Below are 23,422 nucleotides of genomic sequence, written 5' to 3' on the forward strand. Positions count from 1 at the left end.
AGACAAGCGAGCCCTGAGCCCTGAGCTGCAGGACTATTGGCGTCAGGTGAGAGAGGGGGTTTCGTTTCGTCCTCGTAGCGATGGGGTCTTCGTAGATTGATACAGGCGATGGAGGGGCCCGATGGGGCAGGGACAGGCTCGATTCATTGGTCTGCACGGCTGAGGAATGTCGTCGCCCTGTGTCACCATGACGGAATCTTCTGATTCACAAATGATGGACAGTCCTGTCACTCGATCTCGGGCAGCACGAAATGACGACGGGAAGCAACAAACATGTATCCTCGAGGGAGGTGCAACATTTGCTGTCCGTCACATGATTGTGTTCGCGAGAAGAAGAGAGACAGAGCAACCACGGAAGGCCCACGATGTGCGAAATCAACCATAGTCCCAGGTCCGAGGGCAATCAATCGCATCCCTGGGGATCGACAGAGCCACAAGCGCCTTCTGCATCTCCTTCGAGAACTGGCAATAACAATACGGAGAGGAATGCATCGGGACATCCGGGGTTGTGGACAGCCATTCCGCAGCCATTTCATTTCAAGATCCTGCTGGGCAGGCACATAGCTCACAAAGCTCTCGTCAACATCACTTCGCTAGACTTCCATAATCCATGTAATGTGCCATGATGTACATGATGGCTGGGTGCCAGTGCATATTCGCGTCTGTTCAGTCATCCACCCCCATCTCATTCCCGTCACATCAAAAGGTGAAAACGCCCTCGCTATGCTCATCTATTTTCATTTCGGATCCCGCCATCATTATCCACCTCGTTTCCATCTTAATATTCACAAATAAAGAAATGAAATCAGAAGACTTGGGTCGTGAGTCGTGAAACATCGTGCCGAGCAGAGTGTATGACCATCACACACTCATCCGCGGGTGCTGTTGCTCCGTGTTCTCCTGGTCGTAAAGCTTCGGCGGATACTTTCACCCCATGCTGAGTTGTCAAAGCTTTCCATCATGCCCTGCCCGTTTAGCCCACTGGCGTTACTGCTGTGTCGGCTGTGACCCAGTGTGGGCGTCGTTGGAGATGATCTTGTTGCTCCGTGGTAGGCAGTATCCACTGATCCCAATCTCGTCCGGACTGGGCTGCTCCGAGGGGAGCCTTCAAATTCCACCGGCGAAGTGCTCCTCAAAGCACCCGAAGGAGGCATGGATGTGTCAATGGGTGGTAGGCTGATTGATTGCTTCTTCGGGGTATAGGAGGGCGTAGACGAGGTGAAATCGCGTGGCTCTGTGCTGCTACTGCCTTCCACATTGTCGTCGGGATCCTCAATAAAGATTTCGGGGACAGGAATAGAAGGTGGCGCAACCAGGCGTGAGCTTCTTCGACGTTCGACCGCTTTCTGAAACTTCCGAGACCAATGTAACGTGTCGAAGAAGCCGACCACGGTATTTCTGCGGATACTTTCTTGGACTCTTTGAAGTCGCGCTCGTCGCCGCAGGAATTCTTCCAAGCGGAGACTTCGAGAGTCCGTAATCACATTGTAGTGCGTTAAGAGGAATAGGACTGCCGTGAAAGGAATGCCACGGTCTGGATCCGCCGTCAACATAACCTCTTGATAGAACACGTTGATCCGTGCACGCCGCTGGCGAATTTCTGCAACGGGAATTTGGTTAATGCGTTCTGCCAATTTGTCGAGATCAATGCCGTCCACTATTCTCCCTGGTGGTTTGACGGGGTCACCTGGCTGCACTGAACAGTCCTCTTTGATGGCTCCCACTGTGAAGTCACCATCGTAGATTCGCATCTGCCAGATACCGGACAGTTCCTGCTCGTTGTTAGTAAGACCGAATAAAGGACCGCATGAACTTAAACCTACCCCTAGAAGGCGAGGGAACTGCTCCTTGGAAATGAATCCAGTACCATTTGGGTCGAACTCTGCCCAAGCTTGTTTGAAGCGTCGAATCTCATCTCGACTCACAATGGACATGCCGCTGCTCTGCTGATAGACATACGAAAAGCTCTCGAAGATCATCGAGACAAACAGAGACACGAAAATGTACATGCTGATAATGTTCCAGGAGATGAACAGTGCCCTGGCCCAACCGGAGCTGCCGCAGTCGCTCGCGAAGAAACTAGCTTCCCTCACGCAGAAGGGCGGCTCGAGACCGGCAAAATCTTCCATGATTTGATTCCACCCTTCTCCAATACTGGTCCGAAACAGGAGGATGAGGGCCTTCGGAACAGTGCGGAAGTTGACATTGTTGCTCTCGTTTTGTCCAAAACGCGTAAGTCCAAAAGCCTGGGTCAGGGCAATTGCGTAGACCAGGAACAGAACAAACCATGTTGCTAGCAGATTGGCAATCAGGGGAAGCGAGGCGGCGGCAGTCTTGAACAGCTGGTCAAGCTGATTGTTGCGCGGGATCAGGAGAAAGGTGACTGAGACGAGGAACAGCTTGCGTAGCTGCTGGAAACCTCCGCTGTTGACCTTGGACAGCGAGATCAGAGACGTTACGAAGATCCCGGACACGGCAATGACCGAATAAATGTCCCATGAGCTCCGTCGAAACCGATTCCACGAGAGCCCAATTATCCTGATGATGATATTGGCGATCAACACAACCGTAAAGGCCAGAAAAATGTATTCCCGGACCGTTTCCCACCACGCTGGCTCGGGATAAAAGTCGATAGTGAGGAGAATCAAGTGGAGAACCAATATCGTGGTAATGAACCTTTGCCACTTGCCCCGTTTCTGTATCGAAAGGTCATAGCACCATTTCTTCCATTTGGTGGTCTGCTCCCCGAGAGATCTCTTGGAAGGAGAAATCTGCTTCAGGAGCTTCCGAAGTTCGAGCCACGATCGTTGTTCTGCTGTCAAAAAGGCGACCCCTGTCTGCTCTGTGTAATTTCGCATGAAGACAGAGATAAACAGAGTCAGGACAAAGACGGCGCCCAACAAATTGAAGACGATGAAATAAACTGCATTTCCCTGTGCCGCAAACGGCTCTGGTTGTAGCCCCGTGCCAGTGATACTCGTGCCGGACCACATGACGTTCACCCATCCCTCTTGAGAGACGATCTGGAAAAGAATGAACAATGCGCTGCCGAAGTCATCGAAGTCGAACCATGGGTTGGCAACCTGTCTGGGAGCCAGTACAGGCCAGTTGAAGGGAGTGGAGTTGTACTCTCCTACGCAGTTGCTCAAAGCACTGTAGCCGAAATCTCCATCGTTACAAGCTTGCATTTTGCCGTTGAATAGGTTGACTCCAAGAATTGCGAATGGAATCAGCAAGCTCATGGAAACGAATGCGGCCGCAAGAACCTTGTATCCACCAACAATGATAACTGAGTAAAATGTCTCTCGTGCAGTGTCGCTAATATTGAGCAATCGCAGCGCCCTCAGTGCTTTGAAGGCACCAACGGCTCGAGAAACGCCGTCGTCACGGAACATGGCAGTGACCACATTGATCCAGAGCGTGATGAGGACGACACCGTCGATGAAGCCCCAGACACTTCGAAAGTAGGCATGTGGCGTGAAGAAGAGTCCATCCGCAATTACTTTAATGATCGCTTCGACCGTGAAGAGTATTGCGAAACCCAGATCGGTCCACACGAACCAGTTTGTGATGCTCAGCGTATTGTTCAAGTAGTAATCGCGTTGATACAAGGGCGTGGTGATGCAAGCTAAAATGACCATTGCGACGATGGCAGCATATGTGAAGGCGGAGAAGGCATACCAGGCAGGTCTGTAAGGCGAGACGCCCTCCACACGCTCTGTTCCTCGGCCGGGACCGACGAGGTATTGGCACAGCTTTCTCAATGGGTTATCTGGCTTGAAGATGTACAGGGACACGTTGTACTTCGGGTGCTTTTGCAAATATTGGCGCTGCACACGGCGACGGTTCTCGGTTGTCATGACCACCCTTTTGGCCACAGCTCTTGGATCAAACTCCTCGTTTGCCCGAGTGATTTTCGCACTAGAGTAGAACGGATTGGGTTCTGCTGATCCGTAGAAACCGGTGATCTTGCCCCAGTATCTGGACAGAATGCCTGGTTTGACAGTTGGTACTTCATCGAGGTGCATGGATGTCGTCCTGCGCGTCAGGCCGTCGTCTTGTTCGTCAAGAAAGTCCTTCACGACAGCTTCCTTTAGGAGCTGTTCAACTGTTGCCGAGCCATATTCGAGAGCATCCCGATGTCTGATTGATTCCCGTCCCATCTTGAAGACTGCAGCGAGTGTGAGGTTCCCAGACGCTGAACCAGTCATTTCCTTCTGCTTCAAAAATGCCTTCACCTGTTGTAAACGTTTCTCATCCTCAGACACGTCGAAGCTCTCCTGAATGACAGCAATAAACATATTCAGCACAATCAGGTTTGAGACGACGAACCAGAGGATGAAAAATATCGCACTCAGCCACGCTGTGTCCCAGATGTCGTTGAACTGGGTGGCATTGTACATCAGAGTTGTCCAATTCTCACTCGAAAACACTTGGTACATTCCCAGGAAGGAGTTCCAGATGTCAAAGAACGTCACACCAATCACGACACCGTCGGCGTCGGCTGCTGGAATATCCCCTCTGAATAGTTGCGAAGCAAGAATGGCGGCCAGAAAAGTGAATAGGAATACAAACAGGATCAAGTTCAAAAGCCCGACAATATTGCCAAATACAACCATGACAAGTTCTCTTGTGACCCTGACTGCGAGGACGACTCGATAGATACGCGCAATTTGAAATGCTGAGAGCCATGCATATGGCTGACCCGAGTTGCGTATTACTGGAATTTGCATGATTGTGGTAATAATGGCGAGCAAAAGATCAACCCAGTTCCTTTTTCCGTAGAAGAAATGTCTCCAGTCGCATAAGAAACGCATGATAATCTCTAGAAGCAGGAGGAATGTGACGACCGTTTCGCAGTCCATGATGAAGGTCTCGCGGCTGTCGCTCATGCGTGCACTTCGCAGACTCTGGACAATCAGGTCGAAGACGATGATTAGAACCCAAAATAGATGGGTTTTGTCATATATTTTCTTCAATTGACTCCTTTTCTCCATTTGATCCTCGTCGAATAGTGGCGCGTTAATTTTGTCAGCTGTAAATGCGCTCTGCTTGCTCTCTTCGCGGATGATCTGGAATGAAGAGGTGATGACAGCGACCAACAAGTTGACGAGCCACAAGCTCAGAACAACTATGCCGGCCGCAAAGAAAAGTGCTGCGGCAAGGTAATCGGAGTCCGTTAGATAGTAAAGGAGATCGGAAAACGTGTTTGAACTGATGATCACGAAGACGAGCTCCAGAGACTGGCCAATATTGTCGAAACTGACTGTACCGTTGTATGGGCCACTGAATCCCTCGACGCACAAGGAGCCTTGAGGGCAGATATATCCTTTGGAGCTGCCTGTTCCATTTGAGCCGTCAGGCTTGAGCCACGGCATCGACTCGCCAGTCACGGCATCTAGGTAGCCTCCACAAAACTGAATATTGTCGGGCGCGATATTGAGGCTGTAGTTTTGACCGGAACCGTCGTTCCCAACCCAGACACAGGTCCGCCGCAGGCTCGATTTGAAGCTTTGGACACCAACAATGCCGAAGATCAGCCAAAAGAAGCCTATCAGAAAGGCAACGTGAACTAGAAGAGGAGCTGCTTTCTTCAGGCTTCGCAGGATAATAGACGTTCCTGCAGTAAGACCCAATAGACGCAGAATTCGAAGGCAGCTGAGCATGTTGAAGACGTAAACGTGGCTCGAATTTTCGACACCGCTGAGCTGCATTACGAACGAGATCCAATAGGAGACAACGGCAACGAAGTCGAGTCGATTGAAAGAATGCCGCAGAAAGGCGCGGCGTGCCAGACGTAGTCTTTGCTGCTGCTTCGTATGACCAGGTCCTCCAGCCTCCCCCGGATGAGGTACTCCTGTGAAGGTGCGAACAATCGACGGCTGCGTTGGTGCGTCGTTAACCATCATTGGTGTCTCTTGAGCTTCCTGGGGCGCGAACAAAGTGTGGGCCTTTTGAAGAACGGCTTTTTTGAGCCCGACAGACCGATTGATCGTGCTAAACTCCAGCGGATTCGAGACGAACCCAGACACAATAGTACGGGCAATGAGTTCCAAGGTGTATACCACAAATAAGGCGAAGATAGCATAATCAAAGCCAGTGCTCCCCCATCGCTTCGTCCGAGTCTGAAGGTAAACAGCATCGGACGCCGCATTGACAGCCAGTAATACAGTCTGGGCGACAATCAGAGCCAAGATTGTGGGTTCTGTCAAGGGATGGACGAGGATTTCACAAAGCCGCTTTCGTAGAGGGTTCTCCGGTCCAAATATGCCCCAGGTTTTCCCAACAAGGGGATTTGGGTGTTGAACTGGAACTATTGGAGTGAAGGGTTCAGCAACAACTTCAGCAGACGGGACCTTCTCGAGGGGAGGTTGCTGCGGCTGTGCTCCTTCTTCGTCTCCAAAATCATGTAGGGGATGAGCAGAAGCACTCGGCCGCCTGTGTTGCCGTATAGAAGATTTGCGCCGGATGCTCTGCTCGACCATGTCCGAATCATTACTCAGATTGACCACACGCTGTGAGATCTCTCGTAGCATGGAATTTGCCCTCGCCATTGGGGAAGGAGATGGTGATAGAGACCTTGATCTTTCGCCAGCTTCGCCTTGACCAGAAGTCAGACGGCTGATCCCACTTGCGGTGCTCAACTTGCGATGCATTCCAGCGCCTGTATCGAGCGTGGGCAGATCGTCTCCGAGGCGCGAAGTTCTCCCACGCGCCGCTGCTGGGGATTCGCCATCCGTCCAGTGAACGCTCGACCTTTTCCCTTGTCTGTCATGTCTCTGGCCTCTGGATACGGAGCTAGACGTCTTCAGAGAAGACGGTATACGGCGCGAAGCAGTCAGGGGAGTCGTGTCAGAGTCGGGAGGCGAGAAGGGACTTTCCACATCTTGAAGGTCCCCGTCAGCGGGCGTGGTGATAATGGTCGGTCGTCGTCCTCCGACACTGGGTGGTGTTGACGGTAACTGAAGGTCCAGTCCCACCGTCGCCGCGGCAAATCCCCCTACATCTTCAATTGGGGATTCCCTACCGCTTCCTCCTTGTATTGAAATTCCAACCGTTTCAGAAGAGGGCCCTCCTCTTGCCGGTGACTCCTCGTCATTCAGTCGCGCGTAATTAGGAGTCCGACGTCCGATCATCAAGGACCTAGTGCGACTATGTCGTGGCTTGTGGCTTGAGACTGCGCCTATTGAAATATCGGTTTCGTCTGGTGCGCTATCGGGTGGTCTTGAGAGATCTCGGAGAGGTATCGACTGCGGGCCGGTCGCTTTAGGGGGGGTCCTGTCGCGAGAGGACATAGTGGTATTGTGACCCTAGAAAGAGCAGGTCGTTGACAGTACATACTATCTCCGGACGAAGCGCGGCATTTCGAAGGAGGTGCTCGAGAGGCGAGTTGTGCTCACTCTTCTGCGCAGAATGATTCCCCTGGGTTGCGTCTGGACAAGAACGACGAGTGAGCGCGGGCGCAATTGCGATGGAACAATGCTTAGGGACGAGCTGCACAAAAGCAGCGATCAAAGATTAAACGAGCGAATAATACGATCAATATTGCGCAAAGGACGGCAGTGAAATGGCAGGCTGAGAACAGGGCAGATGAGGTTGTAATGGCTCATTCTTTGCGAGCACAGCAAAAGGCCAGCCGCATGTGCAACTTTCTGGTGTTGAACCCAAGCGCTGATGTGGCAGGAAGGTTACCGGCCTAAGGCTGGACGCGCGGCGGTTCCTTGATCTGCCCTAACCACCTAACTAAGCCTGAAAAGCGCCTCTAAATTTTGAAACAAGGGCCGCTAACCGGGCGCCGAAGCCACTTACCTAGCAGCAGCGAACTCTCGGGCTCCCCAGGCTTGGTGGGATCGAGGCTGAAGCCCCCAAGGCAGACTTTGCCCAGCTCCTGAACTTCCAGGTACCTATTTTCAGGGGTCCAAACCCTCCAGAACAACCCCCGAGCGGGCTGCAAGGCCCCTCAGATTTAACCAGCAAGACCCACGTTAGGAAGAAACACGTCAGCCACGGGCGACCGAACTACTGTTTTCGATACTCCGCACGCAGGATCCCTTGATGCGTTAGTTATTAGTCTGCATTTATGAGCACTGTATTTCAGCTCTGCACCGGCACCTGGTACTCCCAGCGTTGCCTGGCTTTGACACCAATTAATCCCGGCAACTAGCCTTGATGCTTGTCTTCTCTTGGAGGAACGGTATATCAATTCTGCTATCTTAGGAGAATGCACCGTAGTCCACTCTGGGAGCAGTAGCCAGAGCTAGTGGGAAAAGAGCTGGCGGTAAACCAACGCATTTTGAAATGGTTCGTTGTGGACATAACGTCGCAAATTGACCCAACACATCAGCAAACGGGATATGTCTTGCCCTTTCAATGCCATGCCACCCTAGCATTCCTTAACAGACGCCTCACTTGTTCCGGAAGAAACTCTTTGGTCTTCAGACTAACTTTTCGGAGAGTCTGAAGGCCCTTGCTCTTGCGCAACACGTCGTCCCACAAGTGGTCTTGGACGCATTCCATCTCGGTCTTCTCATTGACTGGGCTCAGCATGATTGGCACATCCATGACCTCCTCTTGCTTCTGCTTCCAGCTGTCGTTTCCGACAATGCGAGTCAACGGAGTCAAGGCGTCGTCCCAGGTTCCAGATCTCAGATGACATCGGTCGAATTGAAATTCGTGCAGGACTTTTCGATGGCTCATGATAAACCCAGAGGCTTGGATGGCATCCAAGCTTGCGTTGCTGAGGCGCATAGATCTCAGATGCCTGAACTTGAGAGGTCTGCAAGACGACCTCGAGCTGGCATCCGGGCACGCTTTCGAACAGTCTAAAGACGTCGGGCGTGAGGTGCAAGGCTCAATGTGAAGAGCCAGGGGACAGGGCCCTTTGTTGCCCAGCCACTGGAATTTGAAATGTTCCAGAGCCTGAAACGTCTGCAAGTAGCCGTGCAGAATCTTGAGGTGGTCTGACGGATGGTTGCGGCCATATTCAAAGCCGTCCATTTCAATGTCCAGAGATTTGATGCCCTTCCAGACCCTGGAGGATGCTGGAGATGACCCAATGCTCAGATGAGGACGAAGGTAGAATACAGCTGAAGGATGTATCGGCGCCAGCGTTAATGACTCTAGCTGACTTGGTTTGGCAGCCTCCACCGCCAATCTCAGCGATATCAGAGCGTAGTCGACAATATCTTTTCGATATCTCTGACCTGCGGGTTGACCAGGGCAAGAGATATGAAGATGCTGTAACCTTGGCATTGAGCTAATTGCATGACAGAATGAGTCCACGTTGGTGGCGGCATGGAATAAAGGAGGATATTGCTTGACCAGGAGGTCGTTCATCTCCCAGGAGCCGTATTTAGAAGCCGACGAGGATGAGGAACAACTGGAAGAAGAATGCGGTCTTGAGTTATTGATCCGGGGTTCGTACATGAAAGTGACTTCTTCCAGCGTCCCTGGGATGAGCAACGGGGGTAGGAAGGTGTCGGAGTGGTGTGGCATGACGAAGGACAGGCGTCGCACATGGCAGCCAATCCTACTCAATGCAGACATCCGCGACCTGCGCGACAATGCGTTTGTGCTGAAATGGATTTCGACATTCTTGAAGATGGTGGGAGCAACGTCGTTGGCGAGGGCTTTGCTCACGAGTCGTAGGGATTGCAAATCATCCTTCTGGACATGAGACAAGAAACATTCGCGAACGAGGTCGGTCCGCCAGAATGCGGCGAATGCGGTTGAAGACATCTTCTAATGTGGACCATATCTAGGCAGCGTCTCATGCGTTCTTTGCTGGTCACCGACAAAACCAGCATAGGTGGTAGGGATAATGGTCTTCAGGCCCAGAAAAGCCGATTGAAACGACAAGAGTGGAGAAGACGGAATCAATAAGAATACAGAGGGAGATCGCAGCTACTTCATCGCCAGGGCTGGAAAGATTGCGTCGAGCTCAATTGACAACAGCACAATCGTAGTTGTAAGATCTCGATGACAAGGCGACCCAGGCAGAGAAAGCTGCGAAAACTGACAAGAACTTACCTTCTGGAATCGCAACGGGTGGAGGATGGAAGAGATATAGTTCGGGGAATTCGCTGGAGGAGAACCATTCCAGTCCATTGTGGATTTGGAGGACAGGAAAGCGTTGTGTGCAGATGGATTGTGGGAGCTATATCGCGATTATGGCACGGTCGTGGATGCGCGAAACAGGACAGCGACGTGACTATAGGCCGGAGGAGACGGTGTAGCAGGAGGCTGGACCTGAGGTGCATATCTCGTGCATAAATGGCTGCATCTCGTGCTTGATACGCGCCATATTTCCCCGTGTTGGCGTCCTTTTCGCTTTCCCCCTCACAAACGCTTGGGAGAGCGCGCCGTTATCATGGGGGCTGGATTCTTGACGCGAAGGCAGTCAGCTACCACAAACTGAAGAATTGCAATCTAGTCTCAGAGAGCCGTCGGCAATCTTATTGTTGATAAGGGACGGGATCCATGGTTCATGCACGGACATTTGTGCTTGGACGGCATGCCACATGGAAGCAGGGTGTTTACGAGGATGAGGGCGTTGAGGAACCGGCGCGTCGGCACAACGGGATTTTTTCAGCCCCCAATGACTGATTTTGATTGTTCGTGTCGGTCGGTCCGCACCGTGGCGTTTGGTCTGGCCAGCAAGGCCTCTGTTTTTACATACAACAAAGTAGTCCCACCTCTTGAACTGTGGACCGGACTGCGTCATTCTTTGGTGAGCGTCATGGTTAGGTCTCGATTTGGAGGGTGTCCCCGGTTGTGTTGTGGAGGATTGAGGGTTGGCTGCGCAGACCACAGCAGTGATGGTCTCTGGAAATAGGTACGAGGAGGAGGGGAGTAAATCGGCACGTAGGGAAGACTCGAGAACAGTCAATCGGCTATCGTCATGGTACGTCGTGTAATGGTTGACAGCATTGGTGACGGTGGTGGTGAGCATTGACCCAAGTGAGCAAAGTGAGAAGACGAGTTGTGCCTATCGTTGTCGACTCCGAGAACTCCGAGGGAACCCACATATTATCACGCACAAACAACACACAAAACAAGTAACCAGTGCTCCGTATTTGCTTGGGAACAATTGCGTGGGATCCTTTTTGTCTCGGGCGCCCCAAAACCTTGGTGTTTGTGTGGCTGGCTCACTCAATTCCCTCCCATTCCTTGGTTCTTCGCACAGTCGCCACGCTGACCTTGTCCGATTCCATCCAATTCCCCGACCTCTTCGCTCTCTGTGAGTGGATGCCACAGGTGCCACATCCCGGTGACATGGTGAGCTTTGGCACATGTAGCCAATCGACCTCCCCAATGACATCAAGTCCTAACAACCACCTCCGACTCGATCTTCCCAGGATGTCCAGCAATACCATTCGCCGTCCACTGTGCCTACCTATCAGCTTCGATCGGATGTGAAAATCTTTCGCAGAACAAAGCAGGTGAGCACGCGAGAGGTAGCCACAAGGCCACTTTGATATAAAATGACAATTTCAACCCCCATGTTCCATCATCATGAGGCGTTTCACTAGCTCCAGGCCTTTTCTCCTATCCTCCCAAGTTCCACCTGCTCGCCCGCAAGTACCTTTTAAACCTTTCAAGAACACGAGGGAATCCACTCTTCTGCTAGTTATCGATAGAATCTCTCTGTAAATACTAGAGTCGCCTCGCTTTGGCCTGTATGCAGAGCCGTTTTCACCCAGAACCGCTGTTGGGACCTTAGGCACGAGACCACCTGCTACTTGCTAGAGTTCGATCTTCAGGGGAGGGGATTAGGAGAAGAATAAGGCAAAGGGAACAGGTCACCATGATCCCACAACTGAGCCCGGTTCCAGCTCTTCCCAAACCCTTCGGGCCACACAAAGTCGGCACCACGGAATGGGAGATTCCTGTCTCTGAGATCCCCTCGCCGTCGCCCACTCCAGAGCCCAAAATCACCACCATCAAGTTCCGCCTGTTTTATCCCACGACACCTAAGGCGAAGTCGAAGACGTCGGTTCCCTGGCTTCCAACACCGCAACGAGAATGGAACCAGGCGTATGCAACTTTCCTGGGCGCCAGTCCCCGTGTCTCGTCGCTGATTTCCCTCATACCTTTCCTGATCAATATGACCAACATCCCAGCTGTGGCAGACGCACCACTGTTACAGAGGGACCCGTCTTCCAAGTACCCTCTCGTGGTCTTTTCGCATGGGTTGGGAGGGAATTTCAACGCCTACAGTGCAGTGTGCGCAGCGCTGGCCAGTTTTGGGATTGTGTGCGCAGCCCCCGAGCATCGCGACGGCAGCGCCCCTATTTCCCCAATCCGCTCAGCTGATGGCCGCAAAGCCACCACAATCCCCTACCAAAAGCACCCTCACGCTCCCACTACCAAAGTCCTCAACGCTCGCAACGCTCAGCTGAGGATACGACTGTGGGAGTTGGAACAGTTGTTCACCGTTCTGACAAGTTTCAACGAAGGCAAGACCTTCTCCAACTACACCGCGGTACGGAGCAAATCGAAGCCGGGCCCGTCGTTAAAAGACGCGCTCGATCTGCGACCGGGCCACGTAACGTGGGCAGGCCACTCCTTCGGCGCCTGTACCACCGTCCAGTTTGTCAAATCAGTCTATTATCACGAATTCTTGCCCTCCCTCAAAGGTACCGAGTTCGAGAATGACCTGGACTACCGTCCTCTCTACAAACCGGCCGATAACAGCGACCTGGTTAAGCAAATCACACCAGAGTCACCCGTTATTTTACTCGACCTGTGGGCCATGCCCTTGCGTGCCGGCCTGACGAAATGGCTCTGGGAAAAGCCCCTCCCATGTTACCACCGCAGATCGACCGACGGCCAAAGTCACCCTCCCACGAACGTCGTTGCAATCATCTCTTCCGAATTCTATAAATGGCCTGAGCTGCTGAATAGGATGAAGGCCACACTGTCCGCAAGGCCCGCCGAGGCCATGTACACGCTGGAGAAGCGCGAAGCTGCTCGGTCTGTTAAACTTCAGCAGAAGTCGGAACCGCAGCTGGTGGCAACGCCTGGGGACAAGCTTCCGCCAGACGTGCGAGAGCCAGAAATCACCTCACGTCGAGGTTTTGAAGCGAATCGGGGTGCAGATCTAGAATCCGACGATGGGGACGAGCTCTTCGTAACGCCTTTCGCGACGCCTGGAGAGGAGTTCTCGCTTGACAAGGTCATGACAAATAGACGTAGCGGGTTTGAAGCTTGGAGAGGAGGAGGGTTGGATGCCAACGACGTCGACATAGACGCAGAGAGAGAGATCGACGGAGAATCAATGAGAGACCCGGCCAGGCAGCCACTGCCAGAATCAGAGCCGGAAGACGAAGATGATGACGTCCCTGGAAGTATCGAGCTGGATTCCCCATTTGACGGAGAGGCAGAGGCAGACTCAGAAATCACCTCTGCGTCTAGATCATCTACCTCTAGCAACGTCACGACTTCGTCTGCCTCGCCCTCAGATTCGACGTCCTCTCTATCAACGCCCGCCTCATCCATCCAGCTTAGCCGCACTTCCTCCCCGTCACCCACTTGCGACAGCGTTTCAAGCACAACCTCGACCTCTGACATCGAGGTCAAAGCCACTACCATCTCTTCCGGCGTGAATGGACCTGACTCGGACAAGTTCGACCTCTCCTTCTCCCCTTTCTCGCTACTCCCACTGGACCTGCCCAAACTTTCCGTCGCCCCAAACCCCAACACGCCGTCTCCCTCAGATCCACACCTCTACCTGATCCCCAACACCGCCCACTTGTCACAGTCCGATTTCGGCGTGCTCTTCCCAAATGTGACGAGGTATCTCATGAACGCCGAGTCCCCGGTGGAGACCATCAGACTGAACGTGCGGGCGATGTTGGGGGTCATGAGGAACATGGGTCTCGACGTTGAAGGGTACCGTGACGACTGTGTCCGCGAGAAGAGAAAGGCCCAGGCTCATCCTCGGCGAGAAGAGGAAGTCGAGGATGACTGCGACGAGCACGATCGGGTGGATCCTATACTCACGGAACGGTGCAAAGAGGAGAGGTTTCTGAGGGTCGATCTCTATTGACCTGATCACTGGCTCTCAACCTCCGTGTTTTCTTCCTCTTGAGCCTCTATCACGGCTCTACACCCTACTTCTAGTCTTTCTTTTTTTCGGTTCGAGCGAACTTATGCTGGGCGGCGCTGGGTAGGGGATGGGCGGGAAAAAAGGGCGACAACAGGACCTTCTTGACTTTCCCAACTTTTATTTTCGATTTCTCCCTTTTCTGTGTTGGTATATGACTTACATTGCTTGCTTGACGGGATATGGCATATGGCATATCGGGTACGGACATGAAGAGGGGACCATGCATTACGATCTTGCGACGGGGATTTTCGGCCTCGTTTGTTTAAGGCTTGGAATTTTGGGGACGGTTTGTTTAAGCGACGCCTTCGATTCTTGAATCTTGTCTTTCAGGAGAAAAAGCCTTTCGAGCATAGCGGCTGGGCCAGGAGCCCTGGAGTCTAAGCATTCAGCGTCCCGCAGGTGGATCGGATTGTCTTCCTAGGGAACATTGGGCACCTTATATGGTGTCTGTATATAATCCAAAACGCGTTCAGACTCATCACCGACGTCGTCCAAGTAAAGTTGGATTTGATAGTGGTTCGGGATCTTAGTTTTGGTTGAAGCAATGATCTTTCTCATCTCGCTATGCTAAAGCTAGTCTAAAAAAGCTAAGAGCAGTCACACCCAAGATGATTGATTGCAAGGGCCATTCGTTTCGCATGGGAGGAGGCAAAGGTCGTTTCTTCGCTCTGGCGTCTTTTCCTCCTTGCCAAGCGCGTTGGATCACTCCCTCAAGACTTCCGCACCATTCTCATCCGGCATCACTTCCGTAAAGGCGGAAGCCACCGCCAGAGAAGCTCGATGCGTCCACAGCAGCCGTCCCCCTTCGTTCTAATCATATGATGGCAACAGCACGACCTTCTTTCTGTCGTCTCGCTAGACCAATTCCTAGACCATTGATATCCTCTGGTTCGCAACATCACAGCCCGAGCGCAGAGCATCGGCTGTCATTGTTTACAAATCAGGGTCTTCTTCATCAGGCAGAGGCATCGCCGCAGCCTCAGTCATCTCCTTGTGATATTGGTCGAGTTGTGCCTGGTCGATCTGAACTTCGGGTGGTGCAAGAGCCGGAGCAGCCACGAACTCGAGTTGGGGGTTGCCGACCAATTTCCGCGCCAGCCAGAGGAAGGGTTTCTCGAAGTTGTAGTTGGATTTGGCCGAAATGTCGTAATATTGAAGATTTTTCTTGCGGTGGAATGTGATGGTCTTGGCCTTGACTTTGCGTTCCTTCACATCGACTTTGTTTCCGCAGAGGACGATGGGAATGTTTTCGCAGACGCGCACGAGATCACCTGCAGTTTCTGGTCAGACCTCGTACTCTTCTCATCATATGCCTAGGGGGTTTTCGACGTACGGTGCCAGTTGGGGACATTTTTGTATGTGATTCTAGAAGTGACATCGAACATGATGATGCCACATTGCCCGTTGATGTAGTAACCGTCTCGAAGACCACCAAACTTCTCTTGACCTGCGGTGTCCCACACATCGAACTGGATCGGCCCAAGGTTCTGAATCGCGGTTAGAATTGTATGCGTTTGGGACGACGAACTGACGTACGGTTGAGAATCCCAGAGGATGAACTTCGACACCGAGGGTGGCGATATATTTCTTTTCGAACTCTCCTGTCAGGTGGCGCTTGACGAATGTGGTCTGTGATAACCGTTAGTATTGTTGTTCTCAAACGCTGCCATTCTAGCTGCTGAAAAGAGCAACAGCAGGATTTCGTTGCCAGAATGCTCACCTTTCCAGTACCGCCATCGCCGACCAAGACGAGTTTGAAGGTTGGAATGTTCGAAGCAGCTTCCGCCATTGTTGTTGTGGTCTTGTTGGGATCTCTGATACGAAGTCAGGAGGGGGAGGTCGATGAGAAATGTTGTGATTATGACAGAACCACAGTCTTGAGAGCCGTGGTGTGTCAAGGAGAGGCAGTGGAAAAGATGAGGAGAAGGTGGTTTGATGGTATCTTGGGGAAAGTGAAAGCAGGCGCAAGTTGAGGCGTCGGTTTGTTTTCAAGGCCAGCGCTTGGCATATCCCAGCGGCGTCACTTGCGATTTTTGCATCATGGCGCAGCACGTGACCTAGATAGATCTGCTTACATAAGTCACAGAGGGGGAGCGCAGGGAAGGTTGAGTCCAAATCCATCTATTCATCGAACCCAGGTAGAGCTATTGTTACAAGAAATAAGTTGATCATATCCAGGCACAAGCTGCCTTCGACTAGATCATTCGGGCTGTTTCTCGTGGCGAGGCGAGATCTTGGAATCGGGATTTCATCCACATGCTGAAATGGCACAAGCCTTGACCAAGCCACTGCAAAGCCCATTTGACAACACATTTCTGTGTGGATTCTCCCATCGGCTTCTCCCAGAGGCACCAGCTGGGAATTTCATATGGGAACAATGTGACATCCGAGCGTGCCTCTTCCACCCCAATTCTGTCTTGGAGTCAACCTCAAGTCCAGCTCTTGTGCTCCTGATCCTGTACCACGAGAGACCTTAACCAAGATCGGCCGACCCAAGTTTTGGCTCACAACTTCGCCAACTTTGCGTAATCTTTCGTGATTAGACCATATTGCGGCACCAAACCTCCTTATCAAGTCGCCAGCCTTCAGGCCGGCTTCATGTGCAGGACTCCCCGGCTCGACGCTATTCACTTTTGCAAACGGGGTTTCGGGGGCTGAGGGTGTCTGGTCTGGTACAGGAATAGGTGCTGGTTGTTGTTGGGACTGATTCAAGGAGTTCTTGTATTCGTCGGAGGCTTGGTACTTGGCGTGATGTTCATGGAGACCCTTCTCGATTTTGTCCATCAGAGCTTTCCAGTCGTTACGGAGCACGACAATGCGTGCTCTTGTAACTCGTACTTGGGCCACATCAATATCTGATCTTGGGAACCCATCAAATGTGGTCAGACTTGTCTGCATGGTGACCCCATGGCTATCGAGGACCGCGCCTAAAGCCTTCAGTTCTGCCTCGAGATTGTCCTTGCGTGCAATGAGTTGCTGTAAAGTGAGACCTTCAAAGGACTCGGCCTGGTGGATGGAGGTAGGTCCGCTCGGGACATGAATATCGGCGAGGTTCGGGTCCATCGGAAGTCCCATGGTCATTCATCAAGTATGCATGTAGGTTCAGAGAAGTGAGGCAGATACAAATGTTCGGGCAACCGACATGTGGAGCGCAGGCAACTTCTTGAACACGTAGAATCCCCAAATGCGAACGGCGGGGGTCGAAGGACGTCAGAGTTTCTCCGGAATTTATCCGTTGTTTATCCGGACGCCGCCGTCGCCTCGTCTCCAACATCCCGACTCTCCCAGAAGCAACTCCTGCGGTTGCGTCGACATTGGACAACGGTCCTGGCCACTTGTGAGGTATGCTTCTGTGATAGTCCTACCTTGCCATCGAAAGGCTACATACTTATGACTCTGCTTTCTACCCACTACATCCACTGGCCTAATCGCGGCAGGCATTTCGGTTGTGATGCCACAAACGGCAGCATGTTTGGTTCATCTGTCAAACGCTTGGTGGCTCCGACGCCCATGTTCCACAGACAATCTCATTTTGATGTCGTTTCCGCCCGCCAGACTTTGGAAACAAGTATCTAGGTAGGAGGAGGATTCATTGTACCAAAAATGGCCCAGATGAAATGTGTCAACCTCGTTCTATCACCAATGTCTTGCTCCTTCTCCCCAAGGGCTGCCGGACACCACCTTCCTTTGCCAGCCAGATTGGAAACCAGTCGACTCAGAGCCTCTTTGCCTTCCGCCGTCTTCGACCTGTGAATGTTGCCATGTCGTATCACTCAACTTTTGGGCACCCTTTCAACTTTGGTCGTTTGGTCCCTCAAATGGGAATTTTGACCGTTGGCTCTCATTTTGTCTTCCATCGTTGAGGTCCTATCTTTTTGCGAGTTTAGCTAATGTCCTATTGATAAATCATGACGGCTCAGCTTTTGCCGTCCGTCATTACGAGTCCATTCAGCAGACATTTCGATACCAGAGCGAACATCTTTTCTGGCTCATGGACAGCATACCCATCTCGTCCAACCCTCTCCTCAACCTCATTGAAGCCGTTCTGCATTCACCAGGATCCGCAAACTTCTTCCGCTTCGAACCTCTCCATTTCATCGGCTCCTGTGCAGGTAAACAAACGAGATCGTGATCTGCCGTGCAGCGAGAACATCCTTCCCGGAATACCGCTTCCAAGTCCAGAGCTTTCGTCAACCAACGGCCTCAAACTACACTCAAAACACTATGAATCTCTGCCAATAGCCGAAGACTCGAAATTGCGTTCCCTTCAACCTACTCACTCAGATGTGCGCGTCGCGAGCCGACCTACTCAGGGGTATCTTGCTAGTCCAAGTCAGGCTCGCCAACCGCTGGCAGAGCTGCACAATGCGGAGAAGCGCACACACGGCGTGCACCATGATATCGGCGCAGGGAATCGAGAACACAACAGGCTTCGCACGTCGTTGTCCACGGAGGCATGCTTCACCGAACAAGAAAAACGCTGCGATCTGAGTACCCATCCAAGAGAACACACTCGGGACTGGTTTAGTGCCGTGGATGAGACTCCTCAATCTCTCATCGAGACACCATTCCTTGCAGACACCTCGGACGACACATCGAAGGCAGGGCTGCACTCGGGTTTGCACCGAAAGAGACACTCTACCGCATCATCCGGCTTCGTGCACACCATGAAAACTGCGAGCCTAAGCAATGCAAGTTTCAGCCTCGTTCCTCGCTCGCTCCGTATGGGTCGGTCAACAGACAGTACTTATATCTTCAGCTCTAATGCAAGGCTTTCGGTGGAGAGCGACCGACCGTCAACATCAGCATCCGTCGACGAAGCCGCCTTTCGAAGAGCCATTAAAAGGAGGCAGATTCTTGTCGAGTTGATCACCACTGAAGAGAGCTACATTGCTGATCTGAAGGCCCTAATCTACTTATATTCGACACTTCTGGCGACAATAACGGTCACATGTCGGGTCAGGTCATCTGTCCTGAGGAACGTTCACGATCTTCTTTCCGTTCATGAGAGACTCCTGGAGCGGTTGCACCAGGCCGCATATGAGGCTGCAGCACGAAAGTGGGCAGATACAACCTCTCCCCGGCATCTCGGATCGCCTCCATATCACAAGCGGTGGAGAAGCCTCGAGTCCAGCGTCGCTGCCAAAATCGGGCGCAGCCATCGTCGAACGCGCAGCTCGATGGAATCATCCGAAATGTCACGCAGTCGGACGTACTTAGGTGGGGCAGAACCAAGGGATGTAGCTGACGCGGCGGGCATTTTTAGGGATTTCCTCAGTGATTTCTTGGTTTACGAAGAGTACTGTGCCAATCACAGTCTCATCTCTCACGAGTTGCAACGACATTCTCCAACGCTTTGGTCAACTTATGAGTCAGGAATCGAATCACTGGCAAGGTCTCTTGTTGCTCTCGACCACAAACACCAAAGTGAAAGAAAAGGTCTAACGGTTGGTGATCTCCTTATCAAACCGATTCAGCGCATGACCAAATACCCTCTCCTATTTGAAGACCTTTTGAGGCAGACACACGTGGCCGACTGTCCTAGTGCACATGCCGATCTAGAAGCAATCTTGATGTGTTTAAGAGAAGTTGTTCAAACAGTCAACAAAGCCACGGATAACCATGAAACTCGAACTCAGATTCAACGTCGATGGTCAATTCAGACACGATTGATTTGCGACCAGGTATCTTTACGAGCTGAGCAACTTCGAATGCTGGGAAATATCCAACTGAGTGGCGTTCTGCATGTGACTTGGCAGACTAGGAATAATAGAGTCGACGGTCGCTACGCCCTCTGCCTGTTGTTTGACACCAGTCTCATCATTGCGTTGCCCGCAGGAGCCACCCCGAAATTTGATGTCATCGCTTTCTTACATTTACGAGACACCAGGATTGAGTCGGCGAGTGATGGTCGAGGACTTCAATGTCACTCGACGCTTTACACGTGGAAAATCTGTTTCGAGATTGGTGGCCACCTGCATGAGTTCATCCTGAGTGCCTGTTCAGCCATAGAGGAAAATGCTTGGAGAGGGGGCTTACAGAACAAGGATGCTCCCGGCAGAAGGATGGAGGAGCAGTTGAACCAGATTCCCTCGAGCATCAGCCTCAACCTCAGATCTATTGGGCAGGTGTACAGTCAGCAAAGTTCGACCTTGTCCAGGAATCCTTCGGTCCAAAGAGCGGCCACGGTAGGAAATCGAACCAACGTTTGCCAAGTTATTATTCGAAACACAAACAATCCGCAAGACTTGCACGAGTTTCGCCAACCTTCATCTTCGGCCATCAACCGATCTCAGTCACATATGACATCCAACAGGGTTGTTGTCCTGGCACCAAAGCGGTCGGAGCGGGCCAGGCTCGAATCCAGCTTGAGTGATGTATGGACAAAGGAGAAACTGCCGTATCCAGGCATGATTGGCTCTCGCGGTGGTCAAATAATCAGAGCGTCAGCAGGGTCATTGGTCCGAAAGCTGAGCCTGGCTTCTATTCATGCGCCGTTTTCGAGACGATCTGGAAGTTTGTCGCTTACAAGCCGCAAGTCGTTCGACCTGTCGAACGAGAGTCGACGTAGCAGAACGAAACATGCGACACCTGTCTTCGAAGTACGCAAAGAAAGTCTGGACGAGATGACACCGGCGAGAACGAAGTCGCGCGAGATACCCGAGGTCGATACGATGGATAATGTGGTCAGTCGGATGATAGGGAGCAGTGTCTCAAGAAAGTTGTCCATATCCCAAGGACACCATGCTCTGGCAAGGAGAGGAACTAAGAGCCAGAAGATCAGTCAGGATGCGGGTGGAGCAGAGGTAGGACCAGAGGATCCAGCAGAGATATATTATGCTGAAGTGAAGGAGGTGCCAGAGAAGCCCGAGATTGTGGAAGAAGGACTGGCGGGCAGGAAAAAAAGATGGAGCAATCCGCTAGGGATATTGAAGGTTCTGTCCGCCGACGGACTTCGCCACATGTTGTATTCAAGTAAATAGCGTACATAAGGCTAACCATCGATGGCACGTATGGTATCAGGAACGTGCATTCAATTACAATCCTTGAAATTAGTTCTGGATTCCATCGCTTCTCGGTAGGAGTGACTCCGTGCCAGCCAAGTAGTGCAAGAGGCCTGATGGCTTCTGGATACAGTGGTGGCGATACGACAGTGGAAATGAGAGAACCCCGGCTTGAAGTCATTGCTGTAGAGACACACCCTTGGTCTCGAGTAAACGTTGCTTGGCTCGGCGAGTTGCCTCGACAACATCATAACTGAAGACCCAGCGGACGACTTCGTCTGTATTTTCTGTGTTCAATGGATCAGCCACCGATATGTGTTGGATGCGGGAGGTGTGGAGATACGAGGAGGTGTAAGGGCAGGGGGAAACGTGTGGGATAGGTTATGCTGTGAGGAATTCGGTATGCTTACTAGGCAACTCGTCCTCCGGCAGCAGCTTCAGGGCCTCTTCTCGCCGTTCGATGGTCGGGTCCTTGTTCGTCTCGACCTGCGAGTAAAGCTGCGCGATGGAGGCGCGGGGCAGCCGGACTTTCTGGAACGTTTCGAGCAGGTCGGAGACAGATAATGGCGCTGGGGGAGCCGACTTTGTGTCCCGCTGTGAGTGCCCGGTCGATGCGGTAGCGGTAGCTGTAGCGGTGGTGTTCGCGGCCGTATGATCCCCGACGGCAAAGTCCTCAAAGAGCACGCCCAGCGCCGCGGCGTCCTCGATCGCGTTGACGGCGCCGAACCCGCGATGCGGCAGCATGGGGTGCGACGCGTCGCCGATGACGACGAGCTTGCCGCGCTGGCAGTTGGGCAAGGGGTCGCGCTCCGCACACCGCCACAGCGGTAGGATGGTGTTGCTGCTGCTGCTGCTGCCGCCGCCGCTGCCGCCAGCCATGTCGCAGAGGCGGAGCAGCGCCGGGTGGAATCCCGCCATGGCGGCGCGCAGGTCGGCCGGCGACACGCGCTGTTGCTGGCTCCGCTGGGCGGACTCACCCGGCGCCGGCGCCCGCTCCACGTACATGCCAAAGTTCTGCAGCGTGTTCGCCCGGCACGGGTACCGCACCAGCCACCGCTGCCGGTCCGCGTGCAGGTAGAACGAGCAGTGGCCCTCGCCGTACCGCTGGAGCAGCGGCGCCGTGAGCGGATCCGCGAGGATCTCGCGCGTCGGGATCAGGAACCGGATCACCGTGCTGTTGGTCGCGCGCGGCGCCACCGCCGGCGGGTTAGCCTCGTGGCCGCCCGGCAGCACATGCGAGGCGGCCCTCGAGTGCACGCCGTCGGCGGCGACGACGAGGTCGACCGCGGGTTCCCAGCCGTCCTCCGTCGTCGTCTCGGCGACCCTGACCCGCCCGGTCTCCGCGTCGTAGTCCACCGCGGTGCAGGACGTGCGCAGCTCGGCGGGCCTCCCGGCCCCGTCGGGACCGGTCGCCAACGCCCGCAGTGCGGCGTGCAGGTCGACGCGGTGCGCGAACAGGTACGGCGCCCCGTACTCGGCCGCGAAGTTGGTGCGGTCCGTGGGCGCCAGCTCCGCCAGCGTCGCGCTGTCGATGAACGTCTGGCCCAGGCGCGGGATGAGCCTGGCCGCGGCCTCTCTGGCGCCGTCCAGGCCCCACGACCGGAAGATCCTGACCGCGTGCGGCGCGAGCGTGATGGCCGCGCCGATCTCGTCGAGCAGCGCCGACCGTTCCAGGATCTAGAAAGGCATAAAAAGAATGAATTTGTTGCAGTTCCCCATTTTCAGTAGGTCCGCGTGCTCCCTCCCTCCTCCCCTTCCGTTTCCATCTGCTCTTGGTTTTCTTTTTCTTTGGGGGTTTCACCTGTTCGTATCGGGCGCTGGGAAAGAAATGGGGGCAATTCTTACCTTTACTCTGTGTCCGGCTCGACGGAGCGCGATCGCCGCGCAGAGGCCTGCGATTCCGGCGCCGACGACAAGGACAGATAGCTCCTTCGCCTGAGGCACAATGGCGCTCTCCATTGTTTGTCTTTTCTTTGGTGGACGTTGGGGAGATATAGCAATGGATTGCTTAGAAGTAGGATAGGAGAGCCTGGTTTTCAACACTGAAGGTCGCCTCCATTTGACGACTTTGCGTATGGTCGATAAGGAAGGGAGAAGCGTTTTACTCCGGCCAGGTCGTGCGTCTGCGTCAGCAGCCCAGACCGCAGGGCGCACATCATACGAGTTGCTCCGTACATAGAGCTGAAATAATATGGAGAAGCCAAGTGCCTGTTTGGGCAAACTGATAGACGGAAAGATGCCAAGGCCACCCACGGTGACCCCAGCATTGTGAGATGACACAAGGCTGCCGGCAGGCCTGACAGCTCGA

The 23,422-nt window shown here is 53.1% G+C and overlaps 7 protein-coding genes across 8 annotated transcripts; 2 read left to right on the forward strand and 5 right to left on the reverse strand.

Moving 5' to 3' along the window:
- Window positions 1-411: 411 nt before the first annotated feature.
- On the reverse strand, window positions 412-7,628 carry PV07_02795 (uncharacterized protein). Its single transcript, XM_016389431.1, has 2 exons — window positions 1,824-7,628; window positions 412-1,772 (listed from the first exon to the last, which is right to left on the reverse strand). The coding sequence occupies exons 1-2, from the start codon at window positions 7,293-7,295 to the stop codon at window positions 870-872; spliced, it is 6,375 nt and encodes a 2,124-aa protein (XP_016251333.1). The 5' UTR covers window positions 7,296-7,628; the 3' UTR covers window positions 412-869.
- A 538-nt stretch (window positions 7,629-8,166) lies between these two features.
- On the reverse strand, window positions 8,167-10,623 carry PV07_02796 (uncharacterized protein). The gene has a single exon (XM_016389432.1). It carries the CDS (start codon window positions 9,736-9,738, stop codon window positions 8,368-8,370), a length of 1,371 nt encoding a protein of 456 aa, XP_016251334.1. The 5' UTR covers window positions 9,739-10,623; the 3' UTR covers window positions 8,167-8,367.
- A 904-nt stretch (window positions 10,624-11,527) lies between these two features.
- PV07_02797 (uncharacterized protein) lies at window positions 11,528-14,630 on the forward strand. Its single transcript, XM_016389433.1, has one exon. The coding sequence runs from the start codon at window positions 11,807-11,809 to the stop codon at window positions 14,048-14,050; it is 2,244 nt and encodes a 747-aa protein (XP_016251335.1). The 5' UTR covers window positions 11,528-11,806; the 3' UTR covers window positions 14,051-14,630.
- Window positions 14,631-14,634: 4 nt separating this feature from the next.
- PV07_02798 (GTP-binding nuclear protein GSP1/Ran) lies at window positions 14,635-16,207 on the reverse strand. Its single transcript, XM_016389434.1, has 4 exons — window positions 15,831-16,207; window positions 15,647-15,739; window positions 15,444-15,597; window positions 14,635-15,381 (listed from the first exon to the last, which is right to left on the reverse strand). Exons 1-4 carry the CDS (start codon window positions 15,897-15,899, stop codon window positions 15,044-15,046), a joined length of 654 nt encoding a protein of 217 aa, XP_016251336.1. The 5' UTR covers window positions 15,900-16,207; the 3' UTR covers window positions 14,635-15,043.
- A 19-nt stretch (window positions 16,208-16,226) lies between these two features.
- PV07_02799 (uncharacterized protein) lies at window positions 16,227-17,264 on the reverse strand. Its single transcript, XM_016389435.1, has one exon. The coding sequence runs from the start codon at window positions 17,189-17,191 to the stop codon at window positions 16,475-16,477; it is 717 nt and encodes a 238-aa protein (XP_016251337.1). The 5' UTR covers window positions 17,192-17,264; the 3' UTR covers window positions 16,227-16,474.
- A 316-nt stretch (window positions 17,265-17,580) lies between these two features.
- On the forward strand, window positions 17,581-21,114 carry PV07_02800 (uncharacterized protein). The gene has a single exon (XM_016389436.1). The coding sequence runs from the start codon at window positions 18,019-18,021 to the stop codon at window positions 21,091-21,093; it is 3,075 nt and encodes a 1,024-aa protein (XP_016251338.1). The 5' UTR covers window positions 17,581-18,018; the 3' UTR covers window positions 21,094-21,114.
- Window positions 21,031-23,284, reverse strand: PV07_02801 (the record flags this gene model as incomplete). 2 transcript variants are annotated; one of them, XM_016389437.1, is made up of 3 exons in its annotated part: window positions 21,031-21,401; window positions 21,525-22,791; window positions 22,960-23,073. In XM_016389437.1, 3 exons carry the CDS (start codon window positions 23,071-23,073, stop codon window positions 21,292-21,294), a joined length of 1,491 nt encoding a protein of 496 aa, XP_016251339.1. In that variant the 3' UTR covers window positions 21,031-21,291. The 2 variants fall into 2 exon arrangements, with proteins under 2 accessions (XP_016251339.1, XP_016251340.1); XM_016389438.1 differs by having other exon boundaries at window positions 21,031-22,791; window positions 22,960-23,284.
- Between the last annotated feature and the right edge of the window lie 138 nt (window positions 23,285-23,422).

The sequence above is a fragment of the Cladophialophora immunda genome, assembly GCF_000835495.1.
Source record: "Cladophialophora immunda strain CBS 83496 unplaced genomic scaffold supercont1.2, whole genome shotgun sequence".
Lineage (NCBI taxonomy): Eukaryota > Fungi > Ascomycota > Eurotiomycetes > Chaetothyriales > Herpotrichiellaceae > Cladophialophora > Cladophialophora immunda.

What these genes read in the sequence shown, in the direction of transcription:
- PV07_02795 (XM_016389431.1), bottom strand. Translation starts at nt 7,295, where the DNA reads ATGTCCTCTCGCGACAGGACCCCCCCTAAAGCGACCGGCCCGCAGTCG. An exon ending in AGTTCCCTCGCCTTCTAGGG is followed by an intron (nt 1,773 to 1,823) that starts GTAGGTTTAAGT and finishes AACAACGAGCAG; the next exon opens with GAACTGTCCGGTATCTGGCA.
- PV07_02796 (XM_016389432.1), bottom strand. Translation starts at nt 9,738, where the DNA reads ATGTCTTCAACCGCATTCGCCGCATTCTGGCGGACCGACCTCGTTCGC.
- PV07_02797 (XM_016389433.1), top strand. Translation starts at nt 11,807, where the DNA reads ATGATCCCACAACTGAGCCCGGTTCCAGCTCTTCCCAAACCCTTCGGG.
- PV07_02798 (XM_016389434.1), bottom strand. Translation starts at nt 15,899, where the DNA reads ATGGCGGAAGCTGCTTCGAACATTCCAACCTTCAAACTCGTCTTGGTC. An exon ending in GCGATGGCGGTACTGGAAAG is followed by an intron (nt 15,740 to 15,830) that starts GTGAGCATTCTG and finishes CGGTTATCACAG; the next exon opens with ACCACATTCGTCAAGCGCCA. An exon ending in AAATGTCCCCAACTGGCACC is followed by an intron (nt 15,382 to 15,443) that starts GTACGTCGAAAA and finishes CAGAAACTGCAG; the next exon opens with GTGATCTCGTGCGCGTCTGC.
- PV07_02799 (XM_016389435.1), bottom strand. Translation starts at nt 17,191, where the DNA reads ATGACCATGGGACTTCCGATGGACCCGAACCTCGCCGATATTCATGTC.
- PV07_02800 (XM_016389436.1), top strand. Translation starts at nt 18,019, where the DNA reads ATGACGGCTCAGCTTTTGCCGTCCGTCATTACGAGTCCATTCAGCAGA.